Source organism: Entelurus aequoreus, linkage group LG14, assembly GCF_033978785.1.
Source record: "Entelurus aequoreus isolate RoL-2023_Sb linkage group LG14, RoL_Eaeq_v1.1, whole genome shotgun sequence".
Classification (NCBI taxonomy): Eukaryota; Metazoa; Chordata; class Actinopteri; order Syngnathiformes; family Syngnathidae; genus Entelurus; species Entelurus aequoreus.
Window position 1 is genome coordinate 43,983,639 of NC_084744.1, and position 19,685 is coordinate 44,003,323.

Below are 19,685 nucleotides of genomic sequence, written 5' to 3' on the forward strand. Positions count from 1 at the left end.
CTTAGAGAAAATATAAAAATAAAGTGTTGCATATTGATATTTATCTGTTTCTATATATATTTATTGTGAGAAATCATTAAGATGATCAGTGTTTCCACAAATATAAATATCATTAATTATTAATAATGACATAGTTAAAGGTAAATTGAGCAAATTGGCTATTTCTGGCAATTTATTTAAGTGTGTATCAAACTGGTAGCCCTTCGCATTAATCAGTACCCAAGAAGTAGCTCTTGGTTTCAAAAAGGTTGGTGACCCCTGCTCTGGACTCATCGCAGTTTGTTTATCCTAAATTAACCTCTATTTCATGTTTTCTGTGTTTTGAATGCCACTTTTTCAAAGACATCCTTTTTTTAATTTATTTTTTTTAAGTGGTAAATTGGCACCTTTTTATGCAATTTATTTTCCATTTATTTTGTTTTGACTGATAGGCATTTTTAAATGAACACCACATTGTCAATATAATATTAAATATCCAATTATATTAGTATTTCTGTGGCGTTGGAATGATGTTTATTTACTGCCGAATACAGTTGGGAAGTGAAACTTAAAAGTGAGAGGAGTTCAGGAGTAATACTATTTTTCGAAAACCACCCCGACATCCTGAAAATATACTCTTATTGTACTTATATCAGCAGTGGCACTTTTCAAAATTTAAATTAGAGCGACTCAATAAGTTAAAAACATGATACACACAAGAAACTAAAAACACAGTTGCCATTGTAAATTTTATTTGTCGTCGCCACATTCCCCATTATCTGTGCTTTCCCATCCTCTATTTGTGACGTGAATGCATCATTGGCTATCCGCCCGTTAGCATGGTTGTTTGGGTTAGCTTCGCTAACAATGTAACGCACAGTCAAATAAACTAAACTCACCGATACCATGAAACGTCACCAACTGTTGGTTAATGTGGTCGTTTTTGGCCAACTCAAAAGACTCTAGCAAACATTAGTGTTAGTAGCTTCACTCGGTGCATGTAAAGCCAGCCTGAACATACAATAAAAACAACATTTTAATGTTATATGTTAACAATGCCACAAAATAGCATGGGACTTGCTGCTGTGTTGAAACAAACTGGTGGGCGGGGCTAACTGGGAAAGGGGGCGGGGCTAACCACAGACAGCCTGGAGAGACGACTAGTAGACGTTAGTGACTTAGTGCTAGTTAGTTGTCATAATGGAGTCGTTGCGGGAAAGTGGTCGTCGTTCTCTGTCACAGACGTGCTGCTTGTTTGTGCTTCTCCTCCATTTGCAGGCGGCTTTGACGGGAGGTAAGGACGTTAGCCACTCTCGCTTCATGCTCGCAGACACTTTATTACGAGCTTTATAGGCCTCTTTTTGTCTTGTTTTGTGTTCAACTTCCCTCTTTTTCTCAGTACATGATGGACGCCGTTACCTTAGTTACGTAACTTTTTTAAACACTACTGTCTACTCATGTAGCAAAACATTTCAGCTACCATTGATGCACGACTTGCAGGGATTATCCAAATTATTTCTACGTTATCTATTGGTATATAAATGGGTGGGTGGAACAATCCAAACATTGGTATCATGATACCGGGGTTGTATCGGCATCGAAACGATAGTAGTGTGATGAAATCGATATTTGTTTACGTTCACAATTGTGTTTTTTGTTGTGCAGTACAAATATAATAATATATTGTTCCCAAGCTCAGGTAAATAGTTGTGATTGATGATTTGAAATAAAGCCAAAAGTAGTTTTTGCTTTTGATTTCTTATGTTGCACTGTTTGGCCTATAGCCACATGCAGTATGGATGGATAGACTTTATGTCAGGGATGTCAAACTCATTTTAGATGGGGGGCCACATGGAGAAAAATCTACTCCCAAGTGGGGCGGACGGGTAAAATCACGGCACGATAACTTAAAAATAAAGACAACTTCAGCTTGTTTTCTTTGTTTAAAAATAGAACAAATCATAATGTTTTTTGTTTTTTTTTACACTTACATGTTGCGGTTAATAGTATTCTATCTTTATTTGTCGTTATTTATACTTTCTGAATAAATTATGTGACGATGTTCATCAGTCAACTCATTGGTGTTAATTTTCAATCTATCAAGTTAACAAAATAATATCAAAATCAAATTACAGGTTGTTATTTTTGTAGTTTGCTCATTTTCTTCGACTGGTGCACTAACATCATGTGGTTGATTTTTTTTTACATATGAAGCCTAACTAGCTCAAAGACTTCTATGGAAAGGAAACAACGAGGACTCAGATTTCCCTCGCCCGGACGCGGGTCACCGGGGCCCCCCTCCGGAGCCAGGCCCGGAGTTGGGGCACGATGGCGAGCGCCTGGTGGCCGGGCCTGTCCCCATGGGGCCCGGCCGAGCACAGCCCGAAGAGGCTACGTGGGTCCCCCCTCCAATGGGCTCACCACTCATGGGAGGGGCCATAGAGGTCGGGTGCATTGTGAGCTGGGCGGCAGCCGAAGGCAGGGCACCTGGCAGTCCGATCCTCGTCTAAATAAGCTAGCTCTTGGGACATGGAATGTCACCTCGCTGGGGGGGAAGGAGCCTGAGCTTGTGCGCGAGGTAGAGAAGTTCCGGCTGGATATAGTCGGACTCACCTCGACGCACCGCAAGGGCTTTGGAACCAGTTCTCTCGAGGGGGGTTGGACTCTCTTCCACACTGGCGTTGCACGCAGTGAGAGGCGACGAGCTGGGGTAGCAATTCTTGTTCCCCCCGACTCAAAGCCTGCACGTTGGAGTTTAACCCGGTGGACGAGAGGGTAGCCTCCCTCCGCCTTCGGGTGGGGGGACGGGTCCTGACTGTTGTTTGTGCTTACGCACCAAACAGCAGTTCAGAGTACCCACCCTTTTTGGATACACTCGAGGGAGTACTGGAAAGTGCTCCCCCGGGTGATTCCCTTGTCCTACTGGGTGACTTCAACGCTCATGTTGGCAACGACAGTGAAACCTGGAGAGGCGTGATTGGGAAGAATGGCCCCCCGGATCTGAACCCGAGTGGTGTTTTGTTATTGGACTTTTGTGCTCGTCACAGATTGACCATAACAAACACCATGTTCAAGCATAAGGGTGTCCATATGTGCACTTGGCACCAGGACACCCTAGGCCGCAGTTCCATGATCGACTTTGTGGTTGTGTCATCGGATTTGCGGCCTCATGTTTTGGACACTCGGGTGAAGAGAGGGGCGGAGCTTTCTACCGATCACCACCTGGTGGTGAGTTGGCTACGATGGTGGGGGAGGATGCCGGACAGACCTGGCAGGCCCAAACGCATTGTGAGGGTCTGCTGGGAACGTCTGGCAGACTCTCCTGTCAGAGAGAGTTTCAATTCCCACCTCCGGAAGAACTTTGAACATGTCACGAGGGAGGTGCTGGACATTGAGTCCGAGTGGACCATGTTCCGCACCTCTATTGTCGAGGCGGCTGATTGGAGCTGTGGTCGCAAGGTAGTTGGTGCCTGTCGTGGCGGTAATCCTAAAACCCGTTGGTGGACACCGGCGGTGAGGGATGCCGTCAAGCTGAAGAACGAGTCCTATCGGGTTCTTTTGGCTCATGGGACTCCGGAGGCAGCAGACAGGTACCGACAGGCCAAGCGGTGTGCGGCTACAGCGGTCGCGGAGGCAAAAACTCGGACATGGGAGGAGTTCGGCGAGGCCATGGAAAACGACTTCCAGACGGCTTCGAAGCGATTCTGGACCACCATCCGCCGTCTCAGGAAGGGGAAGCAGTGCACTATCAACACCGTGTATGGTGCGGATGGTGTTCTGCTGACCTCGACTGCGGATGTTGTGGATCGGTGGAGGGAATACTTCGAAGACCTCCTCAATCCCACCGACACGTCTTCCTATAAGGAAGCAGTGCCTGGGGAATCTGTGGTGGGCTTTCCTATTTCTGGGGCTGAGGTTGCTGAGGTAGTTAAAAAGCTCCTCGGTGGCAAGGCCCCGGGGGTGGATGAGATCCGCCCGGAGTTCCTTAAGGCTCCGGATGCTGTGGGGCTGTCTTGGTTGACAAGACTCTGCAGCATCGCGTGGACATCGGGGGCAGTACCTCTGGATTGGCAGACCGGGGTGGTGGTTCCTCTCTTTAAGAAGGGGAACCGGAGTGTGTGTTCCAACTATCGTGGGATCACACTCCTCTGCCTTCCCGGTAAGGTCTATTCGGGTGTACTGGAGAGGAGGCTACGCCGGATAGTCAAACCTCGGATTCAGGAGGAACAGTGTGGTTTTCGTCCTGGTCGTGGAACTGTGGACCAGCTCTATACTCTCGGCAGGGTCCTTGAGGGTGCATGGGAGTTTGCCAAACCAGTCTACATGTGCTTTGTGGACTTGGAGAAGGCATTCGACCGTGTCCCTCGGGAGGTCCTGTGGGGAGTGCTCAGAGAGTATGGGGTATCGGACTGTCTGATTGTGGCTGTCCGCTCCCTGTACGATCAGTGCCAGAGCTTGGTCCGCATCGCCGGCAGTAAGTCGGACACGTTTCCAGTGAGGGTTGGACTCCGCCAAGGCTGCCCTTTGTCACAGATTCTGTTCATAACTTTTATGGACAGAATTTCTAGGCGCAGTCAGGACGTTGAGGGGATCTGGTTTGGTGGCTGCAGGATTAGGTCTCTGCTTTTTGCAGATGATGTGGTCCTGATGGCTTCATCTGGCCAGGATCTTCAGCTCTCACTGAATCTCACTGGATCGTTTCGCAGCCGAGTGTGAAGCGACTGGGATGATAATCAGCACCTCCAAGTCCGAGTCCATGGTTCTTGCCCGGAAAAGGGTGGAGTGCCATCTCCGGGTTGGGGAGGAGACCCTGCCCCAAGTGGAGGAGTTCAAGTACCTAGGAGTCTTGTTCACGAGTGAGGGAAAAGTGGACCGTGAGATCGACAGGCGGATCGGTGCGGCGTCTTCAGTAATGCGGACGCTGTATCGGTCCGTTGTGGTGAAGAAGGAGCTGAGCCGGAAGGCAAAGCTCTCAATTTACCAGTCGATCTACGTTCCCATCCTCACCTATGGTCATGAGCTTTGGGTCATGACCGAAAGGACAAGATCACGGGTACAGGCGGCCGAAATGAGTTTCCTCCGCCGGGTGGCGGGGCTCTCCCTTAGAGACAGGGTGAGAAGCTCTGCCATCCGGGGGGAGCTCAAAGTAAAGCCACTGCTCCTCCACATCGAGAGGAGCCAGATGAGGTGGTTCGGGCATCTTGTCAGGATGCCACCCAAACGCCTCCCTCGGGAGGTGTTTAGGGCACGTCCAACCGGTAGGAGACCACGGGGAAGACCCAGGACACGTTGGGAAGACTATGTCTCCCGGCTGGCCTGGGAACGCCTCGGGATCCCCCGGGAGGAGCTGGACGAAGTGGCTGGGGAAAGGGAAGTCTGGGTTTCCCTGCTTAGGCTGCTGCCCCCGCGACTCGACCTCGGATAAGCGGAGGAAGATGGATGGATGAATGGATGGATGAAGCCTAATCTGCAAAGATAAAAATAATTGCTATTGCGACTTCTAGTGGACACATTTAGATCAACAGTTTCTTCCATTAAAAATGTTGGCTATTTTTTATACTTAGCAAACTCATCCCGCGGCCCGGATAAAACCTGTTCGTGGGCCTGAATCGGTACCCGATAGTACCAACAGATTTTTTCCTCCACACTGCCTTTGAGTCAAAAAAGAAGGCCTGACGCAATATTTATGTCAGGGGTGTCAAACTCATTTTAGATCGGGGGGCCACACGGAGAAAAATCTACTCCCAAGTGGGCCGGACTGGTAAAATCACGGCACGATAACTTAAAAATAAAGACAACTTCAGATTGTTTTCTTTGTTTAAAAATAGAACAGACACATTGTGAAAATGTAGAAATCATAATGTTGTTGGTTTTTTTGCACACTTACTTGTTGCGGTTAATAATATTCTATCTTTTTTTGTCGTTTTTTATACTTTCTGAATACATCATGTGATAATGTTCATCAGTCAACTCATTGGTGTTAATTTTCAATCTATCAAGATTTAAAAAATAATTTCATAATCAAATTACAGGATGTTATTTTTGTTATTTGATCATTTTCTTCGACTGGTGCACTAACGTCATGTCTTTTTTTTGTTATTTTACATATGTAAAGTGTAATATACAAAGATACAAGCAATTGCTATTGTGACATCTAATAGAACAGCAGTTTCTTTCATTCAAAAATTTTGGCTCATTTTTATACTTCGCAAACTCATCCCGCGGGCCGGATAAAACCTGTTCGCGGGCCGGATCGTACGTTAGACATCCCTGCTTTATGTAATTGGGAATAATTTTACTTACATCATATTGTTACATTGTCCTTTGTTAATGTATTTATATATTGTTCAAAAACAAAGTTATTGATATATATTTTTTCATTTGCTGGAAAATCTGTGCAATGTGTTCTGTTCTGATTAACAAATGGATGTCAGAAATCATGAGTTTTATCCAAGTAAAAAGTATCGGCATCGGCAGGACTGCCCTTGTATTTACTTGGTATGGGATTGTTCCCACAATTTGTATTATTGCCCGTCTCTAGTAAATGACCAACTAAATCTGAAACCGATTACTGGTTAAGCAAGTTTGTTTGTCATTTATAAAAAGAAATAATATTATATAACTACAATTTTGGGATTAATTGGAGTATAATTCTTGTCACTGTATTGGTAAATAGTAGAGGTGGGTGGAACAGTCCACACATTGGTATCATAATACCAGGGTTCTATCGGCATCGAAACGATATTGGTGTGATGAAATCGATATTTGTTAGTTTTCTTCTGTTTATTTTCACAATTTTGTGTTTTTTGTTGTGCAGTACAAATATATTATTATATTGTTCCCAAAACTCAGGTAAATAGTTGTGATTGATGATTTGAAATAAAGCCAAAAGTAGTTTTTGCTTTGGTTTTCTTATGTTGCACTGTTTGGCCTGCTGGCCATATGCAGTATGGATGGATAGACTTTATGTAATTAGGAATAATGCTATTTTCATTATATTGTTACATTGTCCTTTGATAATGTTTTATATATTGTGCAAAAACTAATTTCTTCTTTTTTTTTTTTTTGCTGAAAAATGTGCAATTGGTTCTGTTCTGATTAACAAATGGACGTTAGAAATCATGAGCTTGACAACGATCCAAGTAAAAAGTATCGGGATAAGCAGGACTGCCCTTGTATTTACTTGGTATGGGATTGTTCCCACAATTTGTATTATTGCCCGTCTCTAGTAAATGACCAACTAAATCTGACACAGATTACTGGTTTAGCAAGTTTGTTTGTCATTTACAAAATGAAATAATATTATATAACTACAATTTTGGGATTAACTGGAGTATAATTCTTGTTAATGTGGCATAATGTCAGATTAAACCACTTGTAAGACATATTCTTTTAAGCAGGTACTTAAATAATAATAATAATAATAATACATTTTATTTATAAGGCGCCTTTCTGGGCACTCAAGGACACCGTACAAGATCGAAACAATAAAATCAAATTGGATAAAAACAACAATAATAACAACAACAAAGATAGAGAAGATAATATGATTGTAATGAATAAGCAGTGAGGAATAGGTGTGTTTTGAGTCTTGATTTGAAGAGGGATATTGAGTCCAAGTTTCGAAGGTCTACTATTCAGGGGAAAAGGTTGTTGAGCAAATTTACTAACAATTAAGGAATTATTTAAGCAGAAAGCCTGTTAAATAACCACAATGTCCTAGTAAAGCACTGTTGAGACCAATGCACATACATTTAAATGACTTACTAGTCAGTAATGAATGTCTCTTGATGCATATTTGCTCCTATTATGAACAAATGCACAACTAATTTATTGCTGCTTTCTATAAAACGCTCCATTGCTAACAGCATGTATTGCTACTCTACTAAACTGCAGATGTGTGTGTACAAGTTCCACTTTCCAATTTGCATTTTAAAAGTACACCAAATTTACCATATAGCTACTACAGTATAGTCTTTGTTGGCAGAATGTGCTCTGGCACCTTTAATGTATTGCAAGCAAAGCCTTGAGTCGAAAGATAAAGATAATTAATGTTTTTGTTCCACTTTTTGTCAGACTGTCCTGCTGATGGGCGCACCTGGGTGCCCTTCAAAGACAGATGCTACCACTTTGTCCATGGAGAAGAAGACAAACTCAAAGTGTACACTTTTGAGAAGGCGAAAAGCCTCTGCCAAAACCACGGTATGTCAATCAATAATTAGTTCAGAAAATGTTGGATCTGCACGTTCTAGACCAGTGTTTTTCAACCTTTTTTGAGCCAATGCACATGTTTTGCGTTGAAAGAATCCGGAGGCACAACACCAGCAGAAATCATTAAAAAACGAAACTCAGTTGACAGTAAAAAGTCGTTGTCGCAATTGTTGGATATGACTTTAAAGCATAACCAAGCATGCATCACTATAGCTCTTGTCTCAAAGTAGGTGTACTGTCACCACCTGTCACATCACACCCTGACTTATTTTGACTTTTTTGTTCTTTTCCTGTGTGTAGTGTTTTACTTCCTGTCTTGCGCTCCTATTTTGGTGGCTTTTTCTCCTTTTTTGGTATTTTCCTGTGGCAGTTTCATGTCTTCCTTTGAGCGATATTTCCCGCATCTACTTTGTTTTAGCAATCAAGAATATTTCAGTTGTTTTTATCCTTCTTTGTGGGGACATTGTTGATTGTCATGTCGTGTTCGGATGTACTTTGTGGACGCCGTCTTTGCCCCACAGTAAGTCTTTGCTGTCGTCCAGCATTCTGTTTTTCTTTACTTTGTAGCCAGTTCAGTTTTAGTTTCGTTCTGCATAGCCTTCCCTAAGCTTCAATGCCTTTTCTTAGGGGCACTCACCTTTTGTTTATTTTCGGTTTAAGCATTAGACACCTTTTTACCTGCATGCTGCCTCCTGCTGTTTCCGACATCTACAAAGCAATAAGCTACCGGCTGCCTCCTACTGATATGGAAGAGTGTTACACGGTTACTCTGCCGAGCTCTAGACAGCACCGACACTCAACAACAACACATCATTTGCAGACTATAATTACTGGTTTGCAAAAAATATTTTTAACCCAAATACGTGAAATTAAATAATCTCCCACGGCACACCAGACTATCTCGCGGCACAGTGGTTGAAAAACACTGATCTAGACAATAATTCTCATTTTTGGTTCGACAGCTAAGATTGCTGTCACAACATTAGGTATAATGTTGTGACCAGTGACTAGATGTGTTGATGTTTTTTTGTTCTTTTACAGAGCTGCTGACCGTCCAGAGTGCTGAAGAGAATGACTTTGTTGTCAAATATAGCCCAGAGGTGTGGAAAGGCCAAGTCAACGTTTGGCTGGGAATGTATTTTGATACAAACAGTAAGTGTCATGTGATCCGCGGACATGTGGAAATATGCTCCAAAAAGTTGTATTTTGTACACCTGTATTCTAGTTTGCTTACTAGGTAAATTGAGCCTGACTGTAAAGTACATCCTGACACAACTTCAGGAAATCCTGCCTTTTTTTTAATTTTTTTTTTTTCTTTTTCTTTTTGCACAAGTTTTTAGGAAGTGAAAGATGCAGATTAGTGACTTAAAAAAAAAAGTTGTATTTTTTTTACAGTGCAGGACCGTTTGTGCTGATGCAAAATGCCTCTTAACAGGTGAAGACATGAAATGGTTCGGTGAAGATCTGGTGAGATTCACAAACTGGGAAAGCGGATCGTCTTTATCCGATCTTGTGCCACTGGATAAATGTGTGGCTCTGCACAGTGACACGGGGAAGTGGGAAACTGTCAGCTGCTCAGATGACCTGGAGAATGGAGTGATATGTGAGACGGCTCAGAGTATGTATTACTTTTTCTTTCAACGCTGGAACCTCTGAGGAGAGATGATACTCGTTCTTTTCATTTTAATTATGATTTGGACTACATGGGAAATGGAAAGTAAAAATGAAAATATAGCTCTATTTGACCACATGGATGTTAAAAAACGACTACATTGCCCAACGGAGCAGCTATAAAACCAATGTTGTAATAGCAGTAAAGAGCAAACTGCATTTCTGACACTTCATTGTCAACACACACAAGCACATGAGTTTCTCACAGACAGTTGAGTAGCGCAACCAACATTTTAAAGCACATGCAAAGGTAAATACATCTGCTGGATGCTGATTATTAGGGGTGTACTTTTTCATTTCCAATTTCGATACCGCAGTGGCAGGCCATGCATTTCCCACCTAGGCCTTCAGTGATGTCCGACTTCAAAGATTACCTCTCAAAATATCATAATTTATGTCCCCACATGACCATTGCTGGAGAAATACTCTACAGAAACACATTTACGCACTACAAAACAGGTTATTTTCTGGCGCATTTAAAAATCAATAAACCCGCATCAGCAATTAAAACATATCTTATGTGGTACTGTGAAATTAAAAATTGCAAAAAACATATTAAACGTGAAAAAAATAAAGAACTCACAATCTGTAGCACCCATTCGAGCTTCCGGGGTTGGCCGACATGGTCTCACAAGATGTAGTTTTTCTTTAAATATCTTTCTTGAAAATGGCCTTGCAAATACATGTTGTCTTGTCTAATCATAAAAGATGCAGACGAGGCGTGTTGGCTGACCTCTTAAAGTTTACTCCATAAGGTGCTCATCAAAAACATCCCGTTGCTGGCATGGCTAAACGGGGCTACTGCGAATGCTCTTCACTACTGTGGCATGCTGGGTAATGGAGTTCTTATGTTACCTGGCTCATAACATCACAATATACTGTATATCTGCCTTAGGCCAGCTAGAAGGCCTTACTGACAACAACACATGATCTGATTGGCTATCGCAACTGTCTATCAACTGTATGTTCCCGTTCACTTACAGTGCACATACGCCAGCATTGTTGATTCTGAAAGCTTCGGGCAGATTTGGTACAGCATGGCAACATAAGCTAACTGAATTCTGATTGGATAAAAATTGTATACCCTAAAAACAACAGTGCTGGAAGGAGCATAATATGACATGAAGAGAATATGAATACTTTTAGATATTAATGAAAGTAAATAAAAAAATACTTTTATCTTTAATTATGATCATGATTTCTGGTTATGTTAGGCCAGCAGAGAAGGCCTTGCTGGCCCTGACGGCAAACCACTGCCAAGCCCCGAGTATTGATATTAATCTGATACGATATCAGCACAAATCACAGCACATACTTCATTTTCTAGTGTAAAATGTTAGAACAAGCTTAATCAAATGAAATTCCTCAGAACAATGGTAGGTAGTGGGGATTGACCGATTTAAATCTGTAATTGAGTGTATTTAAAAATATATAATTTCCAATTTATATCAAATGAGGTTTTCTTCACGTTTTAGATTCATTTTGAGCATGATTTTATGTGTAAATGACTAACCAATCTAAACCTTAGAAATGAAAGTTTTCCTTGACTTGCACCAGTATCATAAAAATAATAATCTGTAAGGCTTTAGCACATTAAATTTAGTAACTCGCAAAACCTAATGTGTATACAGTAAATATATGCACACGCACTTAAACTTTAACCCCAGTAGCCACAGTAAGCGTACTTTACTCCAAGCAAGCTTATTGCTGTGGCATAGATCAATAATCTCTAAAGGATCACATGACAGTTGTGACTGGTAAAACATGTATCGTGCAATCTGATATTTGCAACATGACACTTTTTCAATGCCAGCTATCCTGTTGAAGGTCACAGCGATCGAGCCTACGCCAGCTGACTTTGGGCAAGAGCAGAGGTCCATCCTGTTCTGGTCACCTGTTAATCACATATAGACAAACTAGTATTCACACTCACATTCACACCTAGTGTATGTTCCAACAGAGAGTCAAACCCATTTGTACTTTCTCCTGAGTGTGGAGCAGATGTGCTCATTAGGCTTGTGCAAAATTCCAAACGTGCAATATCAAGTGAATTAATTTGAATTACAAATGGATTGTCTCCGCCCCACATGTTGAATTGGAATTACAGGAAAAGGAATTCAGTTTATTGCAATTCAGTCAACTTCCGTGTAGCCAAATACAGTCGTCCCTTGCCAATTCACTCTATCACGGCTTTTCCAAATATTTATTTCTTAAAAAATAATTTCATGGTTCCTCACTGTTTCGCTTGTGACAGTGGCCTTTTAATACTAGTAGCCGATTCAAATATATGCACATATTACATATTTTTGGCCTAAATTATGCATTTTCAAGCACAAAATGGCTAAATGAACTACACACCAAGTTGTTGTATTGCACAACAGATCATCATCAACACCAAAAAAGTTGCAGTATTTTCACAGGTTAGTGCTTGTGTTGACAAACTGTTACTTTACACTTATGTCTTATTTTTCCCATTATTATCAGAATCAGATTTATTGGTCAATGTTTATCACTCAAGGAATTTGACTTGGTAGACTGTGCTCTCTTTGTTCAATGCAAGATGCAAAGATAAACGCAATGTCCACTATATTGGGTAAAATGTGTGTAAAAGGGTGTTATTTTATGTCGAGAGGGCTCCAATGTAGACTATAGACAAAACTATTCTGATTCTGATTCGGTATAATGTTCCAATCTATATTTACAAGGTCGTAAACCGTTTTTTTATGCTCTATCATGAAAATATTACATCTATAAATAAGAATTCCTACTTTGTGGAAATCTGGTCTGCAACCAATTAACAGCAATAAACAAGGGACGACTGCAATAGGAAAAGTTTGTCACGTTTCACAATGGTTTTGCCTAAAATGCTAAAATATTTTACCATCTTGCTATGAAACACATATTTTGACAAATTTTATTCTTTTTTCATTGTAATAATTTGCTAATAATAATTTATTACAGTTCGGTTGTATAGAAGATGCTTCTATTCTTAATTGTCAATAAAAGCTATTTACTTTAATCAAAATATAGGTTTATAGTAATAATATTTTTACACAATATGTAAAACTCACATCTACAGCAGTGTTTCTTATTCATAGCCACAAGCGCCACCTAGAGGGCTGCCAAAAAAATTATTTTCATTAGCTGTGGTCTGTATGGGCCGCAGCGGTACTCAGTTGTAATACACTTTTCCACCACTTGTGGCAGTAATGACAATCGCAAACAAAGAGAAGAAGTCTGGAGCTAAAGTCAGGGAGAAGTTTCTTAAGCGCAAAAATGATGACTTAAGTGGTAAAGTTGTATATTCATTTGCATTTAAGTTGTATTTACAGTTAAGTTAAGAAACATATTGATTATTAATTTAGTTTTTTGTTTTAGAACAAAATAGACTTTGTAACGTCTTTTGTATTTGTGGTTGTGTTGTTTTGTCTGAGAGTAACGAACAAGCCTCGTTTAATACATGTAGCATTAAATTTGACCACTAGATGGCGATAACGCTAATAGTAATAAATCACACACACAATGTTTTGCGTGTGAATATTGTGTAATTTCTACGTATGTAAACATTTGTAGTTTATTGTGTGAATATATTAACAGTAAACCAATTTCATTAATGTGAAATACACAGTGGACATTATTTATGTAAAATACATAATGAACATTATACTTTTGTTATGTTTATTTTATGTTTATATTTTCAGTCTTACAAACCTAAATGAAGGAAGAAGTGTAAGGAAGGAAAACAATTCAAAAGAAGGAACATCAATCCTCAACAAAAACTACAGCTTTTTCTTCCTACTGTTAACTGGCTGCACACGCTGGAAACAAGCAGCGAGGGCTAGGGTTGGGTATCGTTTGAATTCGTACGGTTCCGATTCCGATTCCTGATGATTCTCGATTCCGATTCTTCTTGTACCATGCTGGGATCAATGTGTTTGACAGGTAGTCCCTGGAAGGTGGTATGTATTTTGGGGTGAGAGTTTTCACCATATCCCTGCAAACATAAACAAACATGTAATGTTGCTGTTACTGTTTAGCCCAGTATCAATTAGCTTAGCTCTAACGTTATTGCTTAACTAACCTAAATGTTGGAGATTCCACCTCTGAAAAGGGATGCAGTCTTTTGACTATGTGTGCAGTGACCTTTCTGTGGCACTCTTCCGTCTGTGGCACAGACATCTTCCCCATTGCCGCTACGCTGAACGGAGTACGCTGAACGGAGTACGCTGAGCACATCGCGGAGCCTGGCTAGCAGGTTGTAAATTGTCTATGAAAAAATATGCGGGCTAATTTGTTAGCTGCCTCAACGTTGGCGCAAAACACATTATTTATCGCATATATATTGTTTTACTTACCGGATTCGGACTGCAGTGCAGTCACCGAGGTGCCGGGCTGGGCGTCGGAGCGCGTCGAAGACGGGACACACATTTATTTGTACTCCATGAACTCGGAGGTGCTTCATCATGTTCGACGTGCACCCTCCTAAGCACGAAACAGTCCTGTCGCACGTGTTACATTTCGCCGATATTTCATTTCGCAGATATTTCATTTTTTTTAGTAAAATAAAGCCACACTTTAGACCGCCGACGCCCGCTATCCATGCTTGACTGACTTGCTCGGCTACATAGGCTCGACTATGCTAACACTTCCGGCGGTGGGCGCTTCTTCGTTGGTGTTCAGCGGCTTCTTCTTCCGGTCGGCGGACTGGGTATCGAAACTAGGAATCGAAATTTAAACTTTTGAACGATTCCGGGAGAATCGGAAAGTTAGTCCCGGTTCCAATCGATACTCGATACTCAACCCTAGCGAGGGCTGAGTAATGAGTTTATTTACAGTGCAGTGTGAAAGCCGATTACTTTGCTGTTTATTTTGCAATTAAGTAAACGCAGTCTCAATGCAATATAACCCACGGAGGCACTTTTTGATGAAACATCCACATTTCGATGTCCGGCCCCTGAGCCCTTTGGCCACTGAAACTCAATCATCAATCAATCAATGTTTACTTATATAGCCCTAAATCACGAGTGTCTCAAAGGGCTGCACGAGCCACAACGACATCCTCGGCTCAGATCCCACATCAGGGCAAGGAAAAACTCAACCCAATGGGACAATGAGAAACCTTGGAGGGGACTGCAGATGTAGGGACCCCCCTCCCCCCTGGGCGACCGGTGCATTGGACGTCGAGTGGATCTAGCATAATATTGTGAGAGTCCAGTCCATAGTGGATCTAACATAATAGTGAGAGTCCAGTCCATAATGGGGCCAGCAGGAGACCATCCCGAGCGGAGACAGGTCAGCAGCGATGAGACGTCCCCAACCGATGCACAGACGAGTGGTCCACCCTGGGTCCCGACTTAGGACAGCCAGCGCTTCATCCGTGGCCACCGAACCTGTGCCCCCACTCCACGAAGGAGAGGGGGGCAGAGCATAAAAGAAACGGCAGATCAACTGGTCTAAAAGGGGGGTCTATTTAAAGGCTAGAGTATACAAATTAGTTTTAAGATGGGACTTTAATGCTTCTACTGAGGTAGCATCTCTAACTGTTACCGGGAGGGCATTCCAGAGTACTGGAGCCCAAATAGAAAACGCTCTATAGCCCGCAGACTTTTTTTGGGCTCTGGGAATCACTAATAAGCCGGAGTTCTTTGAACGAAGATTTCTTGCTGGTACATATGGTACAATACAATCGGCAAGATAGGCTGGAGCTAGACCGTGTAGTATTTTATACGTAAGTAGTAAAACCTTAAAGTCACATCTTAAGTGCACAGGAAGCCAGTGCAGGTGAGCCAGTATAGGTATATATATATAGGTATATAGAGGTATATACAGTATAGGCGTAATATGATCAAACTTTCTTGTTCCTGTCAAAAGTCTAGCAGCCGCATTTTGTTCCAACTGTAATCTTTTAATGCTAGACATACGGAGACCCGAAAATAATACGTTACAGTAATCGAGACGAGACGTAACGAACACATGAATAATGATCTCAGCGTCGCTAGTGGACAAAATGGAACAAATTTTAGCGATATTACGGAGATGAAAGAAGGCCGTTTTAGTAACACTCTTAATGTGTGACTCAAACGAGAGAGTTGGGTCAAAGATAATACCCAGATTCTTTACCGAGTCGCCTTGTGTAATTGTTTGGTTGTCAAATGTTAAGGTGGTATTAATAAGTAGGTGTCGGTGTCCAGCAGGACCGATAATCAGCATTTCCGTTTTCTTGGCGTTGAGTTGCAAAAAGTTAGCGGACATCCATTGTTTAATTTCATTAAGACACGCCTCCAGCTGACTACAATCCGGCGTGTTGGTCAGCTTTAGGGGCATGTAGAGTTGGGTGTCATCAGCATAACAGTGAAAGCTAACACCGTATTTGCGTATGATGTCACCTAGCGGCAGCATGTAGATGCTGAAGAGTGCAGGCCGGGCCAAGACCCGAACCCTGGGGAACTCCACACGTTACCTTAACATAGTCCGAGGTCACATTGTTATGGGAGACGCACTGCATCCTGTCAGTAAGATAAGAGTTAAACCAAGACAAGGCTAAGTCTGACATACCAATACGTGTTTTGACACGCTCTAATAAAATAATATGACTGTGGCCCTCTTTGTTATGTAGTTGAATAGCCCTGGTTTATGCAATATTGTGGAAATCATGATTGTGGAATACACCAGAATGATCAATTGGAATTTGCAATTCTGCTTCCCGTGTCTCAACGTCAATTCAAATTAATTTCAGATTAGAATTTGGTAGACGTTCTCAATTCAGTTTGGAATTTTGCACACCACTGTCCCACAATGCTGCGCCGTAGAGCATCCGTCCATCCATTTCTATAATGCGTATCCTGTTCAGTCAGGAGCGGGCTGGATCCTATCCCAGCTGACCAAATAAAATCATGTCCGACCCATTCTTTTTCTGTCATTGACTTACATGTACTGTATTTTCTGTTTTTCAGAAGCAGAGGAAACCAAGCAGAGTAAGTATTTCTTCCACTGTGCCCCCCTCCACTTTTATACTATTTTAATTCATGGTTCACTTCCTTGCATTGTCCATTGTCCGCCATCAGGACCCAGCGCACTGCTGTCAGCACTGGTCATTCTCAGCGTGATCGCCATTGTTGTTGTCTCTGCCGTCATCTGGTTCCTGCACCAGAGGCACCAAAACCCGGGCTCCTCTGTCGTCACAGCCTTCGAGTACCACCCTCCGTTCAGAGTCCTGGACTCGGACCGGTCCTGCCTGGTGGAGGCAGAGGAGCTGGACAGCGGGCCATAGGGCAAGGCTCTCCTCAGGCTCCATCCATCCACACAGTGGGTTACATAGAGTGCCAAATGTTTGACTCAGAATGTGAGGTAAATCAGTATTTCCAACATTGTTCAATCCAGTGTAGCCTTGTGTGCATTTCATTTGCTTCATCATCAGGCACTAATCTCGGTTGAATCACTCATATTACTCAGTATAAACGCTTAGTGATAGCATTTTCAGCACTAGGCATGATAAAAACACCTGTGATCAACTCTTAAGAAGGGCAAAAATAACAACTTTATTTTTTAAAAATGTTGCCGTCTCTAAGTTTCTGTTACACTATAACCTTTTGTCTCAACAACTAGTCATTTAAGCCATGGTAACAATTACTAAATGATCAAGTTACGTTCTCTGAGTTTGTCCAAGTACACACAACTTGACATTTTGAGTGAAAAGCTGAGCTGACTTCTTTACAAAAGTGTAAATGTTGCCAATAGATAAATGGATAATGACATTGTGCTCGGTTCAGAGGCAAGACAATCTAATCAGTCCAGTTGCGATTGATTTAATGCTCTAAAAATACAATGAATTAATATTCTCAGACTTAACAGTTAGGCTGCATTCCTTTTATTTCAATTAGAGACCAACACAAACTGTTGCTAAACACTTGTCCTTTTAATATTTTGCACAATAATCAAACTGTCTTCCAGTTGTTGTTTTCTTTTCTTTAAATCGAAAAGTGTATATAATGTAATTCAAAAAGATTGGCATCGTCTATATTAGAGAACATATATGTATCCATTATAGCAGAGAAATCAAAGCCAGAACTGAAGATGAGAAAAGTGTTACTTGATCAGAATGTTTTATAATAAGGCCTGGTGCAAGCTTTTAGCACAATCTGAGCCCTGCGTCTTCACAATAAAGTTACTCTGAGAAACACTTTGTGTGCATTTTTTCAACTACTTGGAGTCACAAGTGTTGGTTGTGTCTACATTAAAATTGATTTTACAACAACTCATGTTAATGTGCAGGAGCTATGAGGACAAAAACATCCAAATGATTGACTGCTATATGGCGCCCCCTTGTGTTTATAAAAAGTAGCGTTTCTAAGACGTGACTAGTTTGTCTCGTTGCCATTCATCCATCCATTTTTTTACCGCTTGTCCCTCTCGGGGTACACCCTGGAAAAAGTCGCCACCTCATCACAGGGCCATTTCTGATAAACATATTTTTATTACATATTTTAAATATTGTGAGTGTAAATAGAGTTGATGTAAGAGCCTACAAAACCGTCATTGTTTTCTTGATTTCTTTAACAAACTTTACATGAAATGTATTAACTTTTGTGGAAGGTTGAACGTGAAATAATTTTCTTTCATACAATTTTTTGAATAAAACATTTATTATGAAATCATTCTTGACCATGTACCATGTGTTTTAATCACCATTTACAGGACTGCTTGGTAACTTATTAGTTAGGCCTTTTTTTTTAAAAGGAGGCGTGGCTTCAGCGCTTCGTCATCTGACATAGCCATCAGTAGGGTTGGGTGATACTGCACATTTTGGTATCAATTCGATACCAAGTACCGTACAATACCGACACTGACACCGATACTTTTTATGTTGAACGTTTTAACATCCATGAGTTTGGTTTTGATTATTTTCCGAATCAAAATATGTTTTATAAACTTATTTGTGAATAATCAAGCAATAAATAAATACGGCAATGTAACAATATCAACAAAATATTCCAATAATTTACGATACTTTAGTACATATTATCTTTTGAGCAAAAACATGTGTTGGCCTTCATTCAACTCCTTTGGCTTGATTATTCCCTGATCTTATTTACGTGACAACACAATGTCTAATAATTAATTTAAAAAAATACAATAAATAACTGTTGCGTGCCCAACTTAGTGCACTCTAAGATAAATAAAACACAAAGAAAGCTTATTGTTGTTTTTGTTATTTTTTATTGAACAACAAAACATGCATTTATAATTCACACAAAAGTCAAGGCACTTTCAACATCAAGGAAAGAAAACAAAAGCAAATACAGAGTAATAATTCTAAAAAAATATATGAAAAAAAGGGCTACCTAAATCACTTTAAATGTTTTTAACTAGGATATCAATTTACGGGCTTTTGTACTCTTAATCATCCTCCAAGATTTGATTGGATAATTGTAACCCATTAAGCCAATTAGAAAATGTAGGCTTTACTTTCATAAATTTATGTAGACATTTTTTTTGCCTGGAGCATATAATGTTGATAAACATTTCTTTACAAAAATACCAAATTTGATGAACGGTGACAAAGAAAGCTTATTGTCTTTTTTGCCTTCACTTCCCGGTGTCCAACACATAACACCCGTCATCATATCCTGTGTCCCCCGCCTTTAAGTTCCCCCTACAATGGTTCCGGTATTGTCCCGTGACCTGAGTAACCAATACATGACAATAACCACTTTATACAACAATGCTAGCTAGTATTGATCAATACCGATATCGATACTATCGATATTGATATAGCTACTGGTATCGAGGCCATCGACAGTTGTATCGATCCACATTTATTGCGC

The 19,685-nt window shown here is 41.1% G+C and overlaps 1 protein-coding gene across 1 annotated transcript; it reads left to right on the plus strand.

Annotated features, from left to right (window-relative positions):
• The first annotated feature begins 1,113 nt into the window (after positions 1-1,113).
• cd302 (CD302 molecule) lies at positions 1,114-18,040 on the plus strand. The gene is made up of 6 exons (XM_062069965.1): positions 1,114-1,273; positions 8,056-8,181; positions 9,232-9,342; positions 9,626-9,808; positions 16,815-16,835; positions 16,926-18,040. The coding sequence occupies exons 1-6, from the start codon at positions 1,180-1,182 to the stop codon at positions 17,129-17,131; spliced, it is 741 nt and encodes a 246-aa protein (XP_061925949.1). The 5' UTR covers positions 1,114-1,179; the 3' UTR covers positions 17,132-18,040.
• Positions 18,041-19,685: the final 1,645 nt, after the last annotated feature.